The sequence below is a fragment of the Bos javanicus genome, chromosome 22, assembly GCF_032452875.1.
Source record: "Bos javanicus breed banteng chromosome 22, ARS-OSU_banteng_1.0, whole genome shotgun sequence".
Lineage (NCBI taxonomy): Eukaryota > Metazoa > Chordata > Mammalia > Artiodactyla > Bovidae > Bos > Bos javanicus.
Window position 1 is genome coordinate 28,170,787 of NC_083889.1, and position 26,182 is coordinate 28,196,968.

Below are 26,182 nucleotides of genomic sequence, written 5' to 3' on the forward strand. Positions count from 1 at the left end.
TGCTTCTGTCTGAGATATGCTTGCGACTTGTGCGTCGTTAGTAGTGGCTGTGAGAGAGAGAGGAGTCTCAAAGAGATTCAGGCGGGAAAGGGTTAGTGTGCGCTAGGCCCGAGGGAAGGGCTGCCATGCTGGGCAGTGGTGTCTTTGTGGGCCGGCTGATCCAGCTCAGCGCCCACAGTCTTACTGATCCAGCCCCCTGGAAGAGTGTTGAGGGAACCCAGATGGCAGTGGGAGATTTATCTTTGTCTTGTGGGGATAGATGTTGGGAACAACCCTTAATGCTCATTTTACATTGTGATTTTAGTTTCTTTTGAGTCCTATTATAACATCATATAGTGTTGTGTGTGTGTCTTTGTGAGCAGCGGGGCAGGGAGGGGAGAGCAGAGTTGGGGAGTGTGCGTTTTCCCACTGTGGGTTCCTGTTGTTAGACTTCAGGGGGTAGACTTCAAAGTCATCTCTCTCCATCTTTAGAATATAGGGTTTGGGGGTTGTTTAATTTTTTTAACAAATGGAATTTTGATGTATTTGCATTTGATGTATTTGTATTTTACAAATTTGATGTATTTGTACAGAGAAATGATTACTGAAGTAGATGTTCTTACGGCATTATGGCAGGGAAATCACCAAGATGGTGGATTTGGGAGTTTTTTGTGGAACATCCTGAATTTACTTGCTAAATCCTTTTGTTCGGAAACAACACTCGCTTTTGCCGTTTCATTTCTAAATCCATCTGTTAATCACGAGAAATTTAATCCACGCTCTTGGAAAGTATTCATCCCAATGCTGTTTGGAAAGAAGTTCATGAACAAGCTGTGAGGGGTTTTTTTGTTTTGTTTTGTTTTTTTAATGAGTTTGTTGAAGCTTTTTTATTTTAAATAAAGGAAAGACTTTGAGCAGTGAGCTGTCTTCTTTCCCAGAGACTTTCAGACTGGAGTTTGAAAGATCTAAAGGGATTCAAAGAGATTGGAGATCAGAATTCATTAGGATTGAAGAGGTGGGGGCTGGTTCGTGGTGGGGTTTTCTGATGCAAATCACAAGAAAATTCAAAAGCCTATTTTCACCATCAGATTATTGAATTTAAAATTTTAACATTACACTTGTGCTTGTAAGGATATGAGAATATACTTTGTTGAATGAGCTATCAGTAGAGGCTCTTTGAAGGGTAATTTGGCAACATCAATAAAATATGCATACTCTCAACCCAGCAGTTCCATTGCTAGGGATTTGCAGCAATATATACTAGCGAAGGTATTTATTTAAAAATACAGGTAGAAAGGTATTGGAGGTGCTACTGTCTCTAATAGCGACTAACTGGTGTTAGTAGCTCAGTTGTGTCTGACTCTTTGCAACTCCATGGACTGTAGCCTGCCAGACTTATCTGTCCATGAACCCAGGTCTTCTGCGTTACGGGCAGATTCTTTACTGTCTCAGCCAGCAGGGAAGCAACAACTGGAAACAGTACTAATTACTCCTGTGTGAGGATTGATTGTCTAGTCACTTAAGGAAATGAGGGTGATGGTGGGTCAGATGGTGAAAAATTTCTAACATTTTTACAGTTTAGTGAAAGAGGTTGAGTGGAGCATAATCCCATTTATGTGTATAAGAAAGGAATAGATACATGTTTAGGAAGGGGATGGGCTTCCCTGGTGGCTCAGGTGGTGAAGAATCTGCCTGCAATGCAGGAGACATGGGTTCAGTCCCTTGGTCAGGTAGATCCCTTGGAGAAGGACATTACAATCCACTCCAGTATCCTTTCCTGGGAAATCCCATGGACAGAGGAGCCTGGCGGGCTACAGTCTATGGGGTTGCAAGGAGTTGAACATGACTGAAAGACTAAGACTTTCACTTAGGAAGGTGATACATTAAAATGTTTTGGCCAGTCCAGATTCGATGCAGGATACAGGAAGCTTGGGGCTGATGCACTGGGATGACCCAGAGGGATGGTATGGGGAGGGAGGTGGGAAGGGGGTTCAGGATGGGGAACACGTATACACCCATGGCGGATGCATGTTGATGTATGGCAAAACCAATACAATATTGTAAAGTAAAAAAAAAAAATGTTTTGGAAAGGGACTTCCTGGCGGTCCAGTGGTTAAGATTCTTGAGTTTCCACTGCAGAGGGCAGAGGTTCCATCCCTGGTCAGAGAACTGAGATCCCATATGCTGTGCGGCCTGGTCAAAGAAAAAATGTTTTAGAAAGGATGGATTAACTGCCAATCAATGCTACAAAGGGATAGAAGGACTGTGGGTTGGAGATGGAAGGGACTTACCATTTTATACCTTTTGGTCTGACTCGAATTATTTTACGACGTGTTCATTTTAGTTTAAAACAGATATGAGGGGAAACAGCTGACTTCTACCCCCTTGCCACAAGTGACACCAGCAAGAGTCCATTACTGTTTTAAGAGTGTTGGCTTGATTTTCACGATCAACTTAATGCCTAGCATTCATGCCTCTGTTTTTTTAACCCAAAGGACAACCAAGATGGATCGTCCAGTGAAGGAATCTTTGTATCCAAAATAGTTGACAGCGGGCCGGCAGCCAAGGACGGAGGCCTGCAGATTCACGACAGGATTATTGAGGTATGTGAACACTGCCAGGGTCTTTTATAGGCTGAATGCCATGCAGTCTTCATCCGGCTCAAGGCTAGATGTTTGTTGGGGAGGGAGGCCTCAACTGGTGGCTGTTTGGGCGGGAGACAGATTTCTCCGATTGTGTGGGACCACATTGGGTGTTGATTGCCTTGGTGTTAAGTTTTTGTTTATATTCTGTATAGAGAAGCCAAAGTATGAGTGGCTTGTTGACGATTTGGCTCTTTTCATGCAGCTGTGCATCTGTTCTGTGTGCTTCAGTCAGAGCTTTGTGTGAAAACCACTGGGGAGCTGTGTGTTAGTTAGAACCAGATGAGCAGTCCCTGTTGTGCAAATGGGGACTCGGTTCAGGTCGGCAACCAGAGAGTAATTGTGGCAGCTTTGGGATCACTCTCACGTCCTCAGAGCTCATGGCACACAATTATTTCTGCATATGTGTCATTCCCCCTTTTCTGTGTCTTGCCTGTTGTCAGTTGTACCAGTTTGACTTAAGGGTTTGCAGACAAAGATTGATTTTCAGGAGGATCACTTATCACCACTGTTCTCATTTTCAGTTCTTCACTCATCATTTTAAACTTCTGTGTAGGAGGTTTCTAGTTTTCTGCTGGGGGAGGTAGCTACTTCTGCCCAATCATAGGGCCCTCGGGAATAGGGTCAGTGTCCTAGCCTGCCCGGAGCTGCTGAAAGGGAAAGAGTTGTTTGTGTGGCCTGCTTGTGTGGGCTCTCATTGCAAAGTTTGATATGTGACTATTTTTTGTTTGTGATTTTGGCCATTTTGATTGTTCTTTTAATGGGTGAATACATGGGCTCAATGTGTTGGATTTCATATGAGGGGAAAAAATTTAAATGTGAGAATCGAGGATGAGACGTTGAAGCCCATAAAAAGCTTCCCCATGTGCTGTTGCCATAATATAGCATGTTAAATAGGAAACTGGAAAAATGGCCCTATGACCACTGGATGTTCTATGTTCCAAACACATTTGCATAGTATCTATACTTCTTGAGTGTATTTCTGGCCTATTTCAAACCTTGGACTGACTGGAAGCTCTGGCCATGGGATAAGCCACAAGGGAGACTCACATAACCAACAGAAAAGTGGCCACATGCTTCTGGGAAGGGAACCTTGGGAAGAGAAAGATAGAGTCTCACTTTTCTGGTCTAATTTGGATGATTTCTGCAATGTTCAAAGCAGTACAGTTCAGGGCTGTTTATATATCCTCAAGAAAATAGATGGTTATATCTCCCCAAGTAAACAAACTAAACAAGTTATGGTATAAGAGTTATTCTTTAGAAGGAGGGGATGCAGTGTGAAAACTTACTTACTAAAAGGATACTTGATCTTGTTTTAAGGACATTATTAACCATGCTACATCCTCCTTGACTTTTTGAAGAGTTCTTACACTTGGAACTCTTTCTGCTGCATGTTTTAGGGTCAGTCTTCCTACTTCCCAGGTCAGCGGAGTGGATTTTCCCTTCCAGGAATTTGCTTGGGCAGGACGCTCTTTCAAGAGTTCAAATGCATCCTTTACCGTCTTCTGTGAAGAGAGAGAGAGAATACATTTTCTGAGACTATTGTTCCAAAAGATAAGTACAGCTTCCGTTGCCAAGAGTTTGGTGGAACAGCCAGTTTCTCTAAGTAATGGAATTTCATTGCTCTTATGTTTTGCAAATGAGCACTGTACAGCTGGGCAGGATTTTCTCTTGGCAAAGCGGGGATCTGTATTTGAAGTGTTCAGTACGGTTTCTGGTAAGTCACATTCTACTTTTGGACAGTATGTAAAATATTAATCATGTCCCACTGTTGAGATGGAAAAAGGGATGATCCCCATAGAGAAACAGTAGATGTGTAATTGCAGTTGACACCCCGTACCCTTCTCAGTCAAATTCTAATCTCTTTTGACGTGACGCAGTGATTCCCATGCCTGAAAATAATGTTCCCCGGTTCACCTCATCTCTGTCTGAGTTTATTACCGGGCATGAATTTGATTATTTTAAGTGTGCATGTGGGTTTTATCACTAAGAGTCAGGGGTTTTCTAGTTTTCCGTCAGATTGCTTCCTTTTCAGATGAGTGGGCAAACTCCCGCGAGACTTTGACTGTAAGAACTTTCATTCCAATGAAAGGATGCTTATATTAAATCCATAGGGACCGAGGGAGTCTCTTCCTCAGCAGAGTTGTCAGCAGTTACCCTGTTCCTGCTGCTCTTTGTTCCCTGAGGATGGAACTGTAGATCCCGCCCACATCAGAGCCGAGCACACTCACCTTGGTTTTTATAAGAAATACTGTGAAATACCATCAATACTATCATGAAACAAAATTCACAACTAACTTTTATATATTGGTTTGGCCAGAACCTATTTGGTTAGGTTTCTCCGTAAGCTGGTTTACAGAAGAACCGGAATCAGCTTTCTGACCAACCCAATACATACGCACCTACTGGTGGCTATTGTACTGTCCTGGAATAGAAGAACAAAAGGGAGATCATTTATAAAAAAAAGCACGGATCAGTGTGTAAACACTCAGGCACGGCAACATTAGAAGACGCTGTGATGTTTATTGCCAGATTCTGGCACCTCCGTGTGGACTCACCATGGTTACACCAGCTACTCCTCTGCTGGGTCCACGTGGGCGGTGCTGTGGATTCAGGCATCGCCCTCCACAGTTGCATTTTCCAGGGTGGTGAACAGATTGTGGTTATGATATGGCACCAAAAAAAACTGCAGTCTTCCTTTGATCTACACACATCTGTGTGTATGTATTTTTTTTTAATTGTGGTAAAATATACGTAACGTACAGTTCACCGTGGTCGCTATTTTGAAGTGTACTTTCCTGTGGCGTTAAGTACACCCATGCACTCGTGCAGCCATCACCACCGTCCCATCTCCAGAAGTTTTTCCTCTTCCCAAACTAGAGCTGTAGCCACTAAGCCACCCCTCCTCCCGCTCACCCAGTTCCTGGTTGCCCCCTTCTACTTTCTGTTTCTATGCATTTGACGACTGTGTGCCCCATGTAAGTGGAATCACACAGCATTTCTCTTTCTGTATAAGCGAATGAGTAAACACCGTGTCCTTCAGGATTGTCTATGTGCTTGTAGCTTGTGTCAGGATTCCTTTCTTTTTAAAGCTGAATGCTATTCTACTGTATGTGTAGAAGTATATACCATATTTTGTTTACCCATTTCTCCATTGATGGACGTTTGGCTTGCTTTCACCTTTATGCTGTGCTGAGTAATTCTGCTGAGAAAATGGGTGTGTAATCTGTATGTATTTAAATTGCAACCCCCAAAACCCCCTTAGTGTTTATATGTAAAACAGAGTTAGAGTCTGCTCTCGGGTACTTATTAAAAGTGTGTTATTTTATCTTTACTAATGTCTGGAATGATATGGGGAAGTTATCCTGAAAGTCGAATAACTCTTCACTATCCAAGACCCTGTGCAGTGTAGGGCTTCTAGCATCCCCGGTCCCCACCTCGATTTTCTTTGTGACAGTGAAAATCACTTCTGTAGATTTCCACCAGTATCTCTGGCTATGGCAGGGACCCCAAAGAGGATGACTGGGGTAGAGATTTGTCCTATTCCCAAACCTTATGATGCCAGGTGCCTTGCGCAGAAGCTTGTTCTTGCATCGTGCTCACCTCTCATTTGGTGGTAAGTGAGTTTCTCTAACAGTTGTCTGGGTTAAATGCAAGGTCCTGTTTCTGCTTTGAGATAATAAATGCAATTCTCCAAATGCAGTGAAGGCAGGACAGTTAAGCCCTCTGTAGCCAGTAACCTTGATTTTGTACCGTCCTCTGTAAATATGTGTGCATCTCGGGAGTGTTATGATTTGGAGACAGGCATGTAGTGACGCAAGTTGTGTGTCCTCAGCGGCCTTTGTGTAAATCGGTCGTTCTCTGTTTGCTCTAGCTTTAGTTACTGTGTTGTTGCTGAAACGTCTGAGCCAGAGTTGACTGGAATGAATTAACACTGTCTTCCATTCCCAACCTAGGCCACTTGGTAAAGCAGGATTTTACTTAGTGAAGATAATATTCTCCCACCAACTAAAACTGCAGAGTGGCAAGTGGATTCACCTGGAAAGGCGTTTAGTTTTAGGAGAAGCAATAGAAGATGCTCCTTTTTTCTGTTTATTTTTTATTTTGACATAATTTCAGACTTACATCAATGAATTCCTCTACAGTCTCTACCCAGATTCCTCCAACATTAACATCTACTTTATCCTTTTCTGTCTCTACCCCCTGTTCCTAAATACATCAGTGTGTGTTTCTTAGGAAGAAGACCTTCTGTTATATAGCTGCAGTCCAGTTATCTAAATCAGGAAATACACATTGGTAGGATACTGTTGTCTACAGCATTTAGTCAGATTTCTCTGATCATCCCCACAATGTCTGTGATAGCAAGAGCAAATCCCAGATCATAGGTTTTATTTCGTTGTCCTATGTCTTTAGTTTCCTTTCCTTTAGAGCAGTGCCTCAGCTTTGTCTTCCTTGCTACTGATATTTTTGCAGAATGCAAGCTAGGTCTTTTGTATAACCTCTCTCGATTTGGTATGGATTCAGGTCTATATTCTGGGTAGGAGAAGAGATGGTGCGTCCTCCTCAGTGCATCCTGTCAAGAGTCACGTGATGTCACTTTGTCCCTTTATTGGTGATGTCAGCTTGGCCCGCTTGGTTGAGGCCCGTCTGCCAGATTTCTCTGCTGTGCAGGTACTGTTTTCTCCTTTTTTCTTGTGTCTTGTCGGGGTAGAGGGGCTTTGTTGAGGTTGTGTTAATATCCTGTTGAGACTCTTGTATGCTGATTTTCACATCCACTTACAGGTTTTCCTTGAATTGATTAGTTGACAAATGGTGATTTACTGACTACATTCCTTCTGTGTTTATTAGTTGTAAGAAAAAGTGTTTTTTCCTCCCTATTTTTTCTATCTCCATCTCTCTTTTTGCCAGTTTCAGTATGGACTCACATTGGCCAGTTTGGGCCAGAAGGACCTCTTTCTAACTAGTTCCTCTATCCTTTGACGTGTTCCCATCACTTTTTAAGCACTTGTTACTTTCTGGAACCTCAAGGTGTCCCAGGCTCATCTTGTACTTTGCTGGCCCTAGCTCTAGAGTCCACTTTTTTTCCAAGTAGCTCTAACTCCATTGAGTGGAGTGTGAGTGGCATTTAGAAATCAAAATCAGCTGCTAGCATGATCATTATCCTTGAGGTTTCATTGTTCCTAGGCACTCTCAGCAGACAGTTAGAAAATATAAATACCTATGCATGCACACAACATTATCATCAACAACAGCACACATCTCTCCATGTATTTCTTCATTCGTCCTTTTATGTATTAATATTTTGAAATCTATGCCTGTATCATTACATCCAATTCCAATCCAAATCTGCATGGTTAATTTTTTCCTTCTTCTTTGAGAATTGGTAACTCCTAGAGGGATCCCTTTTGAAATAGTAATGAATATACTCTCTTCTTTTGAATCAACTCGCTGATATTTACTTAGATGTTATCAGTGAACTAAAAATTGTTGATGGAAATTATTTGAAATATCTCCACACTATTTTTAGTTCCATTTTTTCAGGAAAAATATGCTATAAAGTATATGATTTTACAATTATACTCTTCTTTCATGATAGGGGAAAGAAAGGCTCAGTATTTCTTATGTAACTGTGTACAGGAAACTTACTGTTGCTAAACAGGCAGAGAGATGCACAAGCCATCTGGGGGTAATATTCAAAATAAACATGTGGGTCTCTGCCCCTGTCCTCTGCAGTGATGTGCGCCACACTCAGCAGAGAGGAAAGAATTCTGTATCAGTTACTGTCTTAAGAAGTACGACCTATTCTTGTCAATTTGAGATCTCTAACTTTGTCTCAGTTGCACAAATACTGTATTGTGATGAAAGAGATACGGTATAATTCAAGCTATGTTGAGAAGTTCTTTTTTAGCTGCAAAAATAAACAGGTTTTAGAGACCCCTATTAGTAATGGATTCCAGCTCTGTTTCCAGAGGCAGAGACTAGAGTTTCATCTTAGATACTAACTCCGATTGGTGCCAGTGTTGAACCCTGGATTGCGTCGTGGAAGGATTCTGAGACAGTATCTGGATTGAGAGGGATGAATGTAGTGACCATTTAGAGATGTTTGCCTTGGACACAAGAGAGGTGGGGGGACAGCTTGACTCTGGATTTGTTATCTCTGGATGGACGCAGATGTTTTTGGAATGACAACATTATCATTTGGAAGTAATGAGTCTCCTTTCATTGGCAAAGTGCGTATTTAAGAATAATGTATCAGCTTTCGTTGGCATAGTGCATATTTAATAATAATGTATCAGCCATTCTTTTCAGTCTTCAGACTGAAGAAGGTATTGTTTTCTACAGAAAGCAATACCTTTGTTGGATCTTGGTTTTCCCCCACCCCCCTGTTTAAGGGCTCTTTCCACTTTCATCTATTCTTATAACCTGTCCTGCAGCAGAAGTTCTGGCAAAATTAAGGCAACTCCTTTCCTTACTATTGAAAGGCACACACTGAGGTGCAAAGAGCCCCGAGATTTAAATACATGTTAAACCTAAACCCCAGGTTTAGGTTTCTACTCAGTTATTCGCTCTGTGGTCTTAGTGTCCTAAATGCTGAGCCTCAATTTCTTCATCTCTAAAATGAGAAGAGAATTACACTCTGTCTCCCATGCCTGTCATGTTGTTTGGGTAGAGCTCGAAGATAACATTAAGTCAAAGGAGTTTTGCTGTTAAGTGCAAATATAAAGAATTGTTTTTTTTTTCCAAATTAAAATTTTAGTATCTTATACAAGAACTCAATACCAAAGCCAAGTGTATAAGTCAGCAATAATACTTCTGAGATTTGTTTTTCCCTTGCATGTTTTAGCCGGAATGTATTGCTTCTATAGGACTGTTGAGAAAACCGTGATGTGTTTCAGGAAGATATACTTTCCAGACTTAACAATGTGATCAGTTAACACCAAGTGTTTCCTCTTTACTCCCAGTTGCCTTCAAAAAAATAATATGTATTATTTTTTTCTAATAACTGTAGTGACTTGATTTTATTGCTGTTGTTATTTTCTTGTTACAATTTTGCCATTAAAGTCAGTTTTTCAAAAAGAATAGAAAAGGCAGACTAGGGTTTTCAGTGAACATCTTTGTAACAGGTATCACTGCACACCGGCCAGATGCACTAGGTAACGACTGGAACATGTGCTATGATGCAGTTTGTTTTAAAGGCATTTGTATATATATTAGTCTTTCCACAGGAAAAAAAATACTCTGCCTTAATAAAACATTTTAAGGTTTTAAATAAAGTTGTAGAGTGGGATTATGGGGAAACTTTTAAGTTTTTGAAGTCACATTTCCGGAATGTTGGAATTCTTCTGCCCAGAAGTGAGTGTTCACTTTTATAATCCACACAAACAGTAAAAGTGAAAACTGTGGTGAGCTAGAAGTTTCTTTTGAATTTCACGTATCACAGTGTTGACTCCTGCTTGTACGTTTCCTTCAGAAGTTACTTGTCATTCTCCTTTCCACCAGCTCCTAGCATGTGGCCCCGGGTACAGACTGTGTGGGCAGCCTCTGGAAGCTCCCCCTCCATCCGTCCTCTGCCCAGATGATCCGAGTTCACTGTCTCGACACTGTATTGTGTGGGAGTTGTGACTCCACAGAAATTTTAAATCTATCCCTCTGAGTCAACCCTTAGTAAGAGTTAATTAGCTCGTCCACAAAGTGCTTTAAAATCAAGGATAAATCAGAAGTGACTGGCATCCCCATTAAATTTTTCCGATGAAGATTAGGTCCAAAAATTAAGTCTTTGGTAATTTCCCAACAACAGCACAACAGCAAATCCTTGACAACAGTACAGATAAGATACAGTTTCTGTTCAGTTGTCTTCTAGACCCTTAAGTGTGGGGGTTTTGAGGACAAGAACCCATGTCACTTTTTTTTTTAAATAAGCTTTTGTCTTTCAGTCTGTTGGTATAAGACACAAAGAGCTGGATGCACTTTTATCAAATTTGGAAGGAATGTTTGGGCTGCGTGTATGACTCTTCGCGACTCTACAGACTGTAGCCTGCCAGGCTCCTCTGTCCATGGAATTTTCCAGGCAAGAATACTGGAGTGGGTTGCCATTTCCTACTCCAGGATGTTTGGGATGGTCTGACAACTATGAATTGTATGTAAAATAAGCTCTGTGGGAGAAGCCCTGGGGGAACCTTTCAAAGCAGTGGATCCACATCGTTTGGAAACGGAATCTGAGCACTGGGCCTACGGATGAGGGGACTGGGCAGGAGGAGGGAGTGTTGGATTAGGAACTGTCCGTGGGAATTACACAGGGAAGACTCAGTCGGATTGGCAGCTACAAGTGCTGATTTGCGGTTATGCCACTTTCACTGAAAGCTCCCTATAGCCCAGGGGGGGAAGCTGCAGCAGCATGGTTTTGCAGCATCATGTCTAATGATGGCGAATGATTCCCATGAGCCTCCAGGGGAGGGCAGCTGGGATGCCGTTCTCTGCCACACCGCTCCAGGGGACCTTTGGCTTTTGTTTTGTCTACTTGTCTGTGTCTATTTTGACTGTCATTTGAAGTGCAGAGTGCCTGGGTCCCACCCCCTCTTCTCCTGAGGATGGCACTCCTTGCTTCCTTTTGGCTTGTTTGATTCTCTTACTTTCCATCTTTTATCACTTTCTCTTTTCCCGCAATTCCTAGTGAGTCAGTTGACAGCTCTGGGGACCAGGAGAACTAGAAGCCTAAGAGCCTGCGGTTTCTTAGCCACTCCCCAAAGAAATATGTCGGTCTGTTTTTTAAAATAAGCTAAATATACTATGTTTTATTTTTCAATATCTGGAGAAACTTTGGGGCAGATTAGAAGATGCTGACAGTCTGTAGTCAAAGGAGGCGGTTTTTATTCTTTTCCTAGAGTGACTGTTGCTGGGACATTAGTGTTTCTACACATGTTGATTTGAGAATTCATTAACCAGAGACATGCAACTCATATTAGGTGTTTATTTAAAGAGTTGAAGAGGTAATGGACCATGTAGAGTGATCTGTGGTCGTGCGCTTGTTGAAAATCTTTATGTTGTGTGAGTTCTTAGGCCCCCAGTGGAAGAAAAACCATCAGCAGGCGTGTGTTCACCTGTTGGAGGCAAGTTGTGTTCTCCTTAATATTGAGATAGGCCAGGATGGATGGTGAGCTCCTATGTGGTCCCTGGCTCTGGGAAGTTTCCGTGTCAGACCAGTGGACAGAAGGTAGCTGACACAAGGGTCATAAGAAAGGCAGTCAGCATATAGAGTGGTTAGGAGTCAATGGACTCTGGACTCAGATCAGATTTTTAATTCTAGTTTTCCTATTGCCAACCTTGCAAACTTGGACAAGTTTCTTCTCTCCCAGCAGTGCTTTCTTCTGTAAAATATGAAAACCGTTTAGGCATACCATGGGGACGCTGCAGGTCCAGCTTCTGACCACTGCAATAAAGCAAATATCACAATAAAGTGAGTCAGACTTAATTTTTTGGTTTGCCAGAGCATTTAAAGGTGATGTTCATGCTATACTGTTAGGCAGCAATAGCATTCTATCTTAAAAAATGTACAGACCTTACTTTAAAAATAGTTTATTACTATAAAATGCCTAACACCACTGATCACAGATCACCATAGCAAGTATAATAGTTGTGAAAATGTTTGAAATATTGTGAGAACTATCAAAATGTGACACAGAGACACGCAGCAAGCAAATGCTGTTGAAAATGATGTCAGTAGAATTGCCTGACTCAGCTTTGCCACAGACCTTCCATTTGTAAGAAACCCAGTAATCTTCAAAGCGCTATTAAAGACAAGGCACAATAAAACAAGGTCTGCTTGTATATATATCACAGGGTTGCTGCAATAAAGAATATAATACATGTGTCTGAAAACTGTAAATTTGGCTCCAGAATAAACACTCCACAGGTGGTTAGCTTTGCTGTGTTTCCCGTCGTTCTGCAGGGGCTGGACTAGAGGACCTTGCAACAAGCCAGTGCTTTGATGACGTTTGTGTGGCACGGTTTCATAAACCCAAAATTACAGTTGTGACTAGATCACTTTAATTTGTTTTAGATTTCTTTTATTTAATTAGTGGCCCTTTGAATCTGGGTGGAGAAAGAGCTGTCACTTCCTAAGGCCATATACATCTCAGTAATTGATCAATCAGGAGTAATTCTTAGTTTACTTCTTAGTGTGAAGCTGGTAATTCATTGCATATGGGCTGACTTCAGTGTTCTAAAAATAAAACGATTGCGTGTTTAATATCAGCTATTTTTAAAGTGCCTGAATAGGTTAAAATTTACATTTTTATCCTGACTTATGAGGAATATTGGAATATTCTTAAAATTATGGAGTTTGCATTTCTTTGAATCAAGTCTTCACTTAAGATGGCAAGATACATCACATTCTTTGTAGGGTAACATTTTTGTGTATTGATATGAATGCAATACACCAATGTAGAAAAGTGTATATATATGGTAAAGAGTTAAGATGAAAAAAGAAAACCTGATAGTAAGCATTATCTTGATAAAAACTAATCAGTTTGCTTAATCACAGGGTATTAATGCGTATGCTATGCTATGCTAAGTCGCTCAGTCGTGTCCGACTCTGTGTGACCCCATAGACGGCAGCCCACCAGGCTCCCCCGTCCTAGGGATTCTCCAGGCAAGAACACTGGAGTGGGTTGCCATTTCCTTCTCCAATGCATGAAAGTGAAAAGTGAAAGTGAAGTCGCTCGGTCGTGTCCGACTCTTAGCGACCCCATGGACTGTAGCCTACCAGGCTCCACCGTCCATGGGATTTTCCAGGCAAAAGTACTGGAGTGGGGTGCCATTGCCTTCTCCGATTAATGCATATGGAGCACATATTATTTGCATTTCTTTTTCTAAACTCACTTAAATGAATTGATAAGAACACATGTAAAATAGAATAAAGTATGTTTGTTTATAGTAGTGTTACTGGATTTCAAATACTTTGCATCATTCTCTGAAATATCTGAGTCATTATGCTTTTAGGAACTACAGGGGAATATTAACATATATAGGGGACTTGCAATAGAATTGCTGGTGATAAAGGCATTTTAAAAGGGGGCATCAAGCAAGAAAATATTTTATCGTATTCTTATTGAAAGTTCAAAACATTAGTGCTATCAGTAGAGTAGCATCTTAATTCTCCTTGGTGGCGAAAAGGAAAACTGGGAAAACTTTCCCCTTTGCTTTTGGAGAATTAAAGGCAGTAAATAGCAAAGTTGGAGAAGTTTATAATGTCTCCGTTCAGCTGCCCTGATCAGCATGTGAGTATATCTGAAGGACTGACTGCATCTGGTGTTTGAAATGGCGGAGGGAAACATCAGATAGAAGAAAAACATTAAATGCCGCATTTGGCTGAATCTTTTTCAGATTCATCATTTTCAGAGAAGCATTACTTTAACCTCAATTTCTGCGTTTTCATCAAGTTCTAAACCACATTTTAAGTTTAATTAGTCATAAACCTTTAATAAACTGTATTTTGACAAGTAAGTTTTTTTTAAAGATTTCTTAAAGAGCTTGTAGAAACTGCATGTATATGTATGACTCCATGTAGGCATATACATGTTGATGAATCTGGGAGTGAGTGTATATGCCTGAATATATTGGCTTCAGATGAGTTACTTGAGAGATTTTGCCTTTGTTTTGTATGAGTTGGTCATTGTAGACCCAGGACAAATTGGATGAAGTTTTAAGCTGTTTTGAATATAATCCCTGTTTAATAACCTCTGTTTATACTTGGTGAGAAATGAAAGAAGAATCCTTTAGACAACGTGGTATTATGTAAAGGGCAGGCCAGGAAATCTTTGTTTTGACAAGGTTGTTTAATTACCTTCAAAGTCTATTCATAGGTAAGATTAAGCTAATTTGCCTGATGTGTTTAGTACATCTTATAAGTGAAATGCAGACAGTCTCCTCTGCTATATTTACTAGGTTTAATAGAATGTACAGGATGTTACACTAATTCAGAGAGAAGAGGACAAGGAAGGAAGTTGTTACTTCTATTGAAATGATGTTTTCCTTTCTCCTTCAGTTTGAAAGTTAAGTGTATGGAAGGGTTTGTTGCTTTTTGCCGTAATTAAAACACTAAAGGCATTCAGTATGATCTGTTTGTGGCCTGTTGTTATAGTTGATCCCAGTTCTAAGTGGCTTTCTAAAACTTAAAATAGAAGAAATTTAAGAAGAGAAAGATCAATGTATTTCTTTTTATTCAGAATCAACTTAGTCCAGCCTTGATTAAGCATGATGTGTGTAAGAAGTACAAGCCAGAGGGTTAGAAAAATAGCATTGTATCATCTCCTGAGAGCACCGACCTTAAACTGTTGTAAGACAATGTGAGAGAGAAATTAGTCCTTCTGTTACACCCTGGAGCAAAAGAGAGAAGCTACCGTCATCCTTGGAAAATCAGGGTTGGGGATAGTCTGCTAAGCCAATTCAGCATTTCACGCTGATCAGCAAACAAGAACAAGCGTTTCTCAAACTCGGGTCAGTTGCACACCACCCACTCAGTTTTTGCGTTTATACACTACCTGTTTTGTTCCACACTTAATACTTTTCTTAAAGGAACATGCTTTTGTTTCACCTAGATTTCTTTTAAAAGGAAACTTTATGTCATGATTGCAAGTGGAAGGCCATTTTGTGCTATAAATAAAAGGCAACAGTAGAAATAAATATATTGAAAGTGTAGAGTTGGTCAGTTTCATCCAGTTGCTGTTGCTTGGGGAATACTCTGATCCTGAGTCTTGCTATCTCTTTAAGAACATAATTATCCTTTGGGATTAGAAGTGAGGATGTTGCCTGGGAGCCCCAGGGGAGATTCTGGGATGCTGGCCCCATGCTAGTCTTCATCTGGATATTGGTCAGTTCATATGCTCAGGCTGTGGAAATACATCAGGATGGACACTTGAATACACAAGATGGACATAATCACATCCTGCATGGTAAACATAGATAACATTTATTTTTACAAAACGGTGTTACAAACACTTAGGCTCAAATTGATTCTGTCCCTTAGATACAAGAGCTTCCCTTGGAGGCTCAGATGGTAAAGAATCTGCCTCCAATAAGGGGACACTCAGGTTCAATCCCTGGGTCCGGAACATCCCCTGGAGAAGGAAATGGAGAATTCTGTGGCCAGAGGAGCCTGGCAGGCTGTAGTCCATGGAGACACAAAGAGTCTGCCACGACTGAGTGACAGACACTTTCACTTTCTTCGATGAAATCGGACAGGTTGGAGATTGACAGTGGAATGACCTGCTTATCCTGTCAGACAGGTCCTTTAACACAAACTTCAGTAACGTCAAGTGCTCTGGACCTCATCTTGCCCACTGCTGCCACGTGCCAGTTGGAGCTATACTTTGTGTAGACACTTGAGTTTGGGGTAGAGGAATAAAGGAGCTTTTAGAGGTTAGAGTCCACCACAAGGAGGAATAATCCCATCACTGCTAAAGAATTTCAGGGACTTCCCTGGTGGTCCAGTGTTTAGTCCTCCTGCCAATGCAGGGGGCATGGGTTTGATCACTGGTTTGGGAAGACTCCACGTGTGGTGGAACCACTAAGCCCGAGCGCAGCATCTAGAGAGTAGGGCCAACTCACTGCAACTAGAGGAAGCCTGTGTGCAGCAATGAAGACCTGGTGCAGCCAAAGATAAAATAAATAAAAACTTAAAAAAATAATTTCAGAGGTGAAGAGGTGAATCACAGCCAGATATCAGGGCATCCATCTTTGACAAAGTTTGATTTATTTTGATAAATTTCTGAAAATCTATACTATATGCATTCCAATTGTAGCTGTTTATACTATGCACATTTGTCAGTTTATGCATCCCAAACATAGATATTTTAGTACTGCCCCTCAAAGCCCCTCCCATGCTATCCTCCTCTTTGAAAGAGCATTTTGCAAGCTTTTTTGGTAAGAAATATGTTTTATATAATCCCAGTACAACAATCACTAGTCTGAACGAGTCTCGGTGTATGTGTCTAAAAATTAAGAAAAGGTTCATGAAAGATATTCATCCTTACTACATTCAGAAGTCTGGTGTTTCTATTTAATTCTTTTTCTTTTAATGCTGTTTGCCACCCACTGAGTTGATTTCATGGCTCTCTAAAAGGCAGTGGCCAAGAGTTTGGAAACATTCTGCTGTGGAGGAAAGAACAGTATCTTCCATGTTGAGAGCAGATGTCTTTTCCTGATATTATACTCTGGAGTCTGTTGGATCTGTGGATGGCACATCTAAGCCCCAGCCTCTTGCCAAAGAATGGAGTCAGATTTATTAAGGCATATGACTGTATTTACAAAATCTGAGTTCCACTACCTGTCAACTTTCCACTTAAGAACATCTTGCCAGAGGCAAAGTTCACGGATTCCGTGGGCCAGCAACAGACGAAGGGCATTAGTTAGCGGTCACTTGCGTCATAATGGACTGACTACAGAGGGGACCTAGGTCCAGCCTTCGGAAGCCTGACTTGCTCCTACATGTGAAGTTCTGGTGTCCAGGGTGGTTTATCCTCTCAGTAGGGAAAAGTGTATCTGCCTGGCATTTGATGTGACCGCTTCATGTGCCATGTGTGGTGACTGACTTCCAGAGTCTGAGGAGGGAGGGAGTTTGTAAGTTACACCCACACGGACTTCTGAATTCAGCATCTGTAGAGCCCTGCTAAGGAGGAGGTCTCCCTGTGAAATGTGCAGTTTGTTAAGGACCAAGGCAGATCCTGCTGGAGTGTCAGCCCCAGAGAACAGGAAAACATGAATTAAGCTCTGGATTTGCAGTGTTTCAGGACTGAACAGGGTGCCTGCTGACTTGGAAGCAGATTTTCAAGTTACATGACCAGTTTCTGAGAGTAAAACTACAGAAGACCAACATTAGAAGCCTTAAAGGCAGGTGACACTGTGTCATGAGGTCTTGGGGACATTTGATACTTTGACAACACCTCCTCTGGACAGGTGGAATCTGCCAGCTGTCCATACAGGAATAGCATCAGCTTAAAATAGATATATCTCCTCCTGCTAGGGAGAATTCAGGAGTAGAGTTCCATTTTGGGGGAAGCAATATAAATATAATGAGGCATAAGAAAATCAGGTGTTCGTTTTTTGAGATACCACAATGTATTTTTATAAATTAAATGTCAAGTCGCCTACATTTATGAATTCCAGACTTTATATTTTAAGAAAACATTGCTCTTAGTCATATTTAGCAGTCCGATACAGGTAATTGTGTATTTTCTGGTTAACTCAGTTTCTGTGAGATGGAGTACAAGTTGTGCTCTTTGCTTATGAAGCAACAGGCTTTGCCACCGTATTTGGAAAATATTTGGCACTGGTCACCTCTGTCCTCTCATTGGGCTTTCCAGGTGCCTGCCTGCCAGTGTAGGAGATATAAGAGGTGTGGGCTCAATATCTGGATTGGCAAGATCCCCTGGAGGAGGGCACGGCAACCCCCTCCAGTATTCTTGCCTGGAAAATCCCACGGACAGAGGAGCCTGGGGGGCTACAGTCCATAGGGTTGCAAAGAGTCCTCTTGTTGTCTTGGGTCTTAGCACCCATAGGACCTGGGTTTGGCAACATAAAATCAAGAATAATTAAGTTCTGGAAGATGCCTTCACTCCCTTTTATTTTGAATGTGTCATGTTTTTAGATGGAAGTTTAGCCACTATTGTTGCCATGGAATTTTTATACATGCGCCAAGAAATAATTCCGTTGTTTATCAAACCAAGTTGTCAGTGAAGCCATAAACCTTGGTAGAATTTTCTAAGGGCTTCTTTGGAGGGGAATACAAATTAGAGCATTAAGCAAAGACCTTGGGAAAGGTCTTCGCTGCTCCTTGCCCCTAGATCACACCCAGGATGATAAGTGAGATGATGTTTACAGCCCAACATAGGAAACAGAGTTTAATCTTTTTACTGATATCTTCCTGCTAAAATGTTTGAGACTTGCACTCTGTGCTGCCTTAGTGAGAAAATACAACAAGCCAAAAATAGATGAATGTCTTCATAGAATTAAATTAAGCTAAAAACAATGCAAACATGAATAACAAGAAATCCAGTAGAAATGTCTTCATAGTTCCTGCTCTATTTTCTAATACTGCTTGCAAACAGAGACTTTAAAATTTGAATTATTAAGCCCTAAAATAGTAAGTAATATAGAGCAACTGTCTTAATTTTTCCTTCGAACCCTTGAGCCAGGGAAGGAAACCAAAATTGTTTAGAGACAGGCATTTGCTTGTGTTTCTATGCTATGCAGCTTAAGAGTAAAATGCTCTCTCTCAAAGGTGGAGGCAGCCTCGACTCACATTGAAAGAGTTTATTTTGAAAAAAAAAATTGTTGTTTTTTTTTTGTTAAAGATTTGGAAAGGAGAAGGTAAATCAAAAACAATGCAGTTTCTCTTGCCTTTCAGAATTGGGGATGGCAGAATTCACTCAGTGGACATGTTAAAGAATGAATATGGCTTCTCTTATGCCAACTGAAAGGATTAGTGGGAAACTCTGTGCATAAGTAATTAGCCACTTTTGTTAACATGCATTTGTGATTTTGAATGCATTTAATATAACATTTTGCTCAGCTTGCTATCCAAACAACAATATACACTCTTCATAAAAGAATGCAATACAGCGTCTGTGTTTACTTTAGAGAAAATGCCATGACATGTCCTTTAAGGATATCACAGAAGTTGACCCTAGAGTCCGAGTGAAAATAACTCAAGAGGAATCGAAATAGATGTTTCAGGGAACCTTAAGAAAATTTTTTTCAAAAGTTAGGTTGTTTTCTTAGCAATGACTTTTTTCTTCTTTTCCTAAATCAATTTTCATTTATTTTCTTACACACACACACACACACACATATCATTCAGTGGAGCAAGAAAATGTTTTTAAAAAACTAGGTTGTTTTCTTAGTAATAATTTTTTTTCTTCTTCTCTAAATTAGTTTTCATTTATTTTCTTACACACACACACACGTTGTTTTCTTAGTAATAATTTTTTCTTTTCCTAAATTAGTTTTCATTTATTTTCTTACATACACACATACCCATACACACCCATTCAGTGGAGCATCTAATTAAGAAATGAAAAGTCGGTAACTTCTGAAAATGTAGCTGTCGTCTTAACTGAGGAAAATGTGTTGTTAGCATTCAAGTTCAGTTGCTCAATGAAATGGACTTGTCTGCCTTTATCCTGTTTCCCAGGCAGAAGTGGCTCTTTTTCTCTTTTCTTTTTTCCCTTCTTCACCCCAGGGACACCTGAGGTTCCATAGCAATCACAGATGATGCTCCTGTAACACAGATGTGGGATTCTGTTCCTTTAGAGCATTGGATTATAAATGACCTGCTTTTCTTTCTTCCCTCTCTTCCTTCCCTCCCTTTTTTCTCTCTCCCTCCCTTGGCTTTTTCCTCCCTCCCTCCCTTCCTCCTTTCTTTCTTTCTCTTCTCATTTACCATCCAGACAGAAGGAATGCCCTGGCCTTGACACAGAGAGAAACGAACTTTGTGGCACTGGAAGTGAAAGCATAAAGCTAATTGTTGATGGTTTAATGTTATAGACCACCTGTAGGTCAGCGCTCTAACTTGAGGTCTTTTGGACCTTTAAGGAGACAGAAATGTCATTTTGATTTAATTTAGGAGAGTCCTGGAAGTACAGACACAGGGTTAAATGTGCAGATTGGAAATAGATGATTTTTGCAGGACATTGGGTTCACGTGTATATTTCATAAGCTGATTATGGGGTTCTCCTGATCAGAGCCTGTGGGACCTTTCATGAGCTAGTGAGATCTTCACTGTTGAGGGCTGCCCCCTTGGGTGACCTTCCTGGGGTGAGGTGACCCATGTAGGACCGTGTTTCATGTGAGTGCAGACTTGAGGCCACCTTGTGCTATTTTCCTTGGGCTTGTTCCTCCCTTTAGTTCCATTTTGTTTGGGATACTAAAAGCGCTAATGGGAAAAAGAGCGTCTCCTGGCTGGCGGGTCTCCTTTGTGGAGTGTAACTGAATGGGCACATGGAGAGATGGGGAGAGAGGGCTCCACGTCCCAGGTGGGCTAGTTTGGGGTGACCAGGTGAGTACACACCTGGGTGCCCTAAAGGAAAGGTTGGGGGACCCAAGTGCTTAGAAAACCCACTATCCCGAGGCTGCTTTAGCTAGCGTGGTTCCTCTGTTATGACATTGTCCCCACAATTGCTCCTGAAGGAGAACGTATTTCCGTAGACTCCTGCTGCATTCGTGGTATTGAGCAGCCTTGTGTGTACTGGATAAGAGTAAGCCAGCTGCCTGAGTTGGAATCTCAGTGCTGATACAATTAGCTGTATAGCCTTGGGCTAGTTACTTAACTTCTCTGGACTTTTGTTTTCTCATCTGAGGACTATGGCACCCATCTCATAAATTGTGTGCAAATTAGGTGAGATAATATGTCTCAAAGAGTGTAGAAGCTCTTCCACGAGTTTTTAGCACCCAGAAGGAATTCAATGACATTTTAAATATTATATCATCCTTAGTGGGAGTTTCCATTTGTTGAGCACCTGCTGTAAGTCAGACAGGGAGCTTCATTTTCCTAATGTGTTTTTCATTTAATTCTCCCCACAGCCCTGCAGTAGCTGGTAGTCTTGTTCCTACTTTAGAACTGACACGACTGAGACTCTGGTTAAGGCTTTATCTGGGGTCTCTCAACTGGTAGTTGAGGATGACAGGCTTGAAATCTGCATCAGACTCTGTGTGCTCACTGAATGTCACACCTCTGCCCAGCGAGACCCCATGACCATGGCGAAAGGGTGAAGCCTCATTAAGTGAACAAGCATACATCACAACTATATGTGTGTGTGTATGTATACATATGATTTCTCATTTATTTTGTTTTAAAGATGATCACATGCATCATGCTTGGTTGAAAATACTTGCTGAATTTGGACTTTGAGGCAATCAAAATGTTCAAATCTCAAGTATCTATTTTCTCACCTTGGATGAAATTTGAAACTCAGACCCAAACCATTTTGGTTTATCTTTTAAGGAATATTTGCTTAATTTATCCAAATAAGTCTTAAGCATCTTGGAGAGGGGTGAGGGGTTTATACATTATATACTTTTGGATCCCTTAGTTTCAGTAAATACTTTGTTTGAGAACATCTGTATTAAAGTAGATACAGAGAGGAAAATGTTATTTTAGTTAATGTAGGCATAAGTACTAATGGGAACTTGCACACGGCAAGTAGCCAGCAGTGGTCTCACTTGAAGCATAGTAGGAGGGGAGTGGGTTCTGAGATCTTTTTCTTTATTAAAATAAATATACAGTTCTCTTTTTAAATATTTACTGAATTATGGCTGCCCAAGTTGCAAAGTTATGTGTAGCTAATACAATTATTGAAACCGAAATTTTCAAACGAAAAAGACAGGTCTCCTTCCTTCCTCTCCTCTCCTCCTCCTGTGTTGGAGGTAAGTGATGATTCAGCCTGGTAGGCATCCTTCTCTGTGAATACACAAAAATAGAAACACATGCCCACATGGGACATTCAACGTTTCTTTTCATTTTTGGATCATTTTCTTTTTGCAGTTGAACCCTGCTTGTTCTGCAGTTTGCTTTCTTTACCTGTGTGTCGTGCACAGGTCTCCAGGAGGTAATACAGATGAGTCATCAACTGTAATAAACACATCCTGTGTCATCACATGGATGTGACCCCAGCTTATTCGAAGCTACATGTATCGATATATCTTCCCAATGTTGTTACATTTTTGGACCTACCGACATTGCTGTCATTACATCCCTGTGGCTCTTCCCTTTGGACCTGGTGCAGTAAGTCCCCTACATACAAACCCTCAAGTTGCAAACTTCCAAAGGCTCAAACATGCCCCTGTGTGCCAGATGTTGTGCAGTACTATTGCACTTTTCAAGGTTCTGTACTGTAGGATGATAAGTGTTTATTTTTTGTGTTAGTTTTTATGTGTTATTTGTGTGAAAAGTATTATAACCCTCTTAAAGTACAGTACTGTGTAGCAGTTGTGTTAGTTGGGTTCTTTGGCTAACTCTGTCAAACTTACAAACTGGACTTACAAACACGCTCTCAGAAGAGAACTCATTCATACTGTATTTGGACTTTAAAAAGCTGAATGTGTGCTGTACACTCATACAATTTTGGCGTTTTATTTTCCACAATGAGAAAATGTTTCTTTGTGATCAGAGATAAAATTTCACATAAAAGATACAGAACTAGATGATCATAAATTGAGACCCACACACAGACACACCACACCAACTTCATGGCTGGTATGAGAAGACATAGCTTCTAAAATCAGAGCCACATTAATTCAAAGACTAAAGTAACATAAGGATAAAAACTAAAGAGCCTCTTGAAGAAAGTGAAAGAGGAGAGTGAAAAAGATGGCTTGAAACTCAACATTCAAAAGACTAAGATCATAGCATCTGGTCCCATCACTTCATGGCAAATAGATGGGGAAACAATGGAAACAGTGATAGACTTTTATTTTGGGGGCTCCAAAATCACTGCAGATGGTGACTGCAGCCATGAAATTAAAAGACACTTACTCCTTGGAAGGAACGTTATGACTAACTTAGCATATTAAAAAGCAGAGACATTACTTTGCTGACAAAGGTCCATCTAGTCAAAGCTGTGATTTTTCCAGTAGTCATGTATGGATGTGAGAATTGGACTATAAAGAAAGCTAAGCACCAAAGAATTAATGCTTTTGAACTGTGCTGTTGGAGAAGACTCTTGAGAGTCCCTTGGACTGCAAGGAGAGCCAACCAGTCCATCTTAAAGGAAATCAGTCCTAAATACTCATTGGAAGGACTGATGCTGAAGCTGAAACTCCAATACTTTGGCCACCTGATGCAAAGAACTGATTCATTTGAAAAGACCCTGATGCTGGGAAAGATTGAAGGCAGGAAGAGAAGGGGACAACAGAGGATGAGATGGTTGGATGGCATTATGACTTGATAGACATGAGTTTGAGTAAGCTCCCGCAGTTGGTGGTGGACAGGGAAGCCTGGCATGCTGCAGTCCGTGGTGTTGCAAAGTCGGACACAACTGAGCGACTGAACTGAACTGAAAGTAACATAACTGAGTTCATTGCTGATATTGTGGGATTCTGTAGTAAAATATAATATTTAAGGACATGTGGTCATGGCATGGGGAGTGTTTTTGTTTTAAAAAGAGGAAAAACTGATACACACACTGAGAGAAAACCATCAGTTCTCTTTGCCTACTCAGCTGCCTGAGAAAAGAACACACAAAGCCACATATAAATACACATGTGCACATACTCATTCATGTACGTATACACATGGTTCTTTGTACAGAGAAGAGTCCCAAAGGAATATTATTTATGCTCTTGCATAGGCCTATTTGTCTGTGTACAGGCATATGTATGAACTTGAAATTTTATACTTGGGCAAACCTCAGACCCCAGAATTCATTCCCCACTCTACACACAAAAAAGGGCATTTTACTAAAATAAAAACAATTGCAGGTTGCTTCTGGTGTGTTACATGGAAGCTTTGGATACTGCAAAGGTGGACATATTGTGTTTGAAAATTCATTTGAAGCAACTTTTATTGCTATGAAGTAAGGTAGAATTCAAGCCAGTCTCTGGAAAAATAGCAGCAGTAATGAAACATAGTTATTTATGAAGAATCAGCACACCACAGGAGAAGCCACTGGCACCCCACTCCAGTACTCTTGCCTGGAAAATCCCATGGACGGAGGAGCCTGGTAGGCTGCAGTCCATGGGGTCACCAAGAGTTGGACACGACTGAGCAACTTCACTTTTTCATTTTCATGCATTGGAGAAGGAAATGGCAGCCCACTCCAGTGTTCTTGCCTGGAGAATCCCAGGGACGGGGGAGCCTGGTGGGCTGCCGTCTATGAGGTCGCACAGAGTCGGACACGACTGAAGCGACGTAGCAGCAGCAGCAGCAGCACACCACAAACATGGTACACAAGGAGATCCGTGTGCATTTGTTCTTTCATTTTCTTTCATCAGACTGATGAGTCTATTTTGAGTCTTAGACTGGAGGTCAAGAAATTGCCTAATAGGTGAAAGGGCCATAGAAGAGGCCCCAGCGCTGCTTGAGTAACGACACCATTTGGACGGGGTCCAACCAACCGTCTTGTCTTTGTGTCGCATTCCGCTGTGTAGGGAATAGTGATGTCAAAGGTCATTTGAGTCGCTGATGAATAAGGTATCATTCAGTGAGTGATGGGAAGTGCAGGGGCTGGCCGAGAGGGCCTGGGTTAACCATGTAGCTCTCTGTTCACCAAGAACTCACGGTATTGTTTTTCCCGTGTTCACAAATGAACAAAGAATCCTGTAAAAGAATATTTCCATTTTACTCACCGAAGTATGAATGGTGCTCATATTCAACGGGAAAAAGCAAGATATGGCAAGGGAGACTGGCTTCTCACCAGTCACCGGAACAGCTTGGATTCTTGGCTGCTATTTATCTTTGAAATAAGAGGGGGAAGTCATCCATATCCTTAATGTATTGACACATTTTTAACACTTCATCAGTCAGTCTGTCTCTTTCTCTCTTTAAGCTTCTTTTTGGCTGGCCTTTTTTTGTTCTGAAACTCGGTGTCACTCCCTTTTCCTTTCACCTAAATATTTACTCCTAAAGGAACCTTACATTTTCTTGTCCTCTGTGAAATGGGAATAATTATAGTAACTGAAGCTACTTCATAGGCATAGTTGAGGACTGTGTCGTTCAGGATCCCAGGAGTAAACACACAGCACACTTGAACCGTGAACTTTCTGATGTTCAAGCTGGTTTTAGAAAAGGCAGACGAACCAGAGGTCAAATTGCCAACATTCGCTGGATCATTGAAAAAGCAAGAGAGTTCCAGAAAAACATCTCTTTCTGCTTTATTGACTGTGCCAAAGCCTTTGACTGTGTGGATCACAATAAACTGTGTAAAATTCTGAAAGAGATGGGAATACCAGACTACCTGACCTGCCTCTTAAGAAACCTATATGCAGGTTAGGAAGCAACAGTTAGAACTGGACATGGAACAACAGACTGGTTCCAAATAGGAAAAGGAGTACGTCAAGGCTGTATATTGTCACCCTGCTTATTTAACTTCTATGCAGAGTACATCATGAGAAACACTGGACTGGAAGAAACACAAGCTGGAATCAAGATTGCAGGGAGAAATATCAATAACCTCAGGTATGCAGATGACACCGCCCTTATGGCAGAAAGTGAAGAAGAACTAAAGGGCCTCTTGATGAAAGTGAAAGAGGAGAGTGAAAAAGTTGGCTTAAAGCTCAACATTCAGAAAACAAAGATCATGGCATCCGGTCCCATCACTTCATGGCAAATAGATGGGGAGACAGCAGAACAGTGTCAGACTTTATTTCTTGGGGCTCCAGAATCACTGCAGATTGTGATTGCAGCCATGAAATTAAAAGATACTCCTTGGAAGGAAAGTTATGACCAACGTAGACAGCATATTAAAAAGCAGAGACATTACTTTGTCAACAAAAGTCTGTCTAGTCTTGGACTACAAGGAGATCCAACCAGTCCATCCTAAAGGTGATCAGTCCTGGGTATTCATTGGATG

The 26,182-nt window shown here is 41.1% G+C and overlaps 1 protein-coding gene across 1 annotated transcript in view; it reads left to right on the forward strand.

Annotated features, from left to right (window-relative positions):
* PDZRN3 (PDZ domain containing ring finger 3) overlaps window positions 1-26,182 on the forward strand; it is a 269,131-nt gene that overhangs the window by 23,135 nt on the left and 219,814 nt on the right. The window contains exon 3 of the mRNA XM_061396394.1: window positions 2,475-2,582. Coding sequence (XP_061252378.1) covers window positions 2,475-2,582 — 108 coding nt within the window. The remainder of the gene's footprint in view (window positions 1-2,474; window positions 2,583-26,182) is intronic.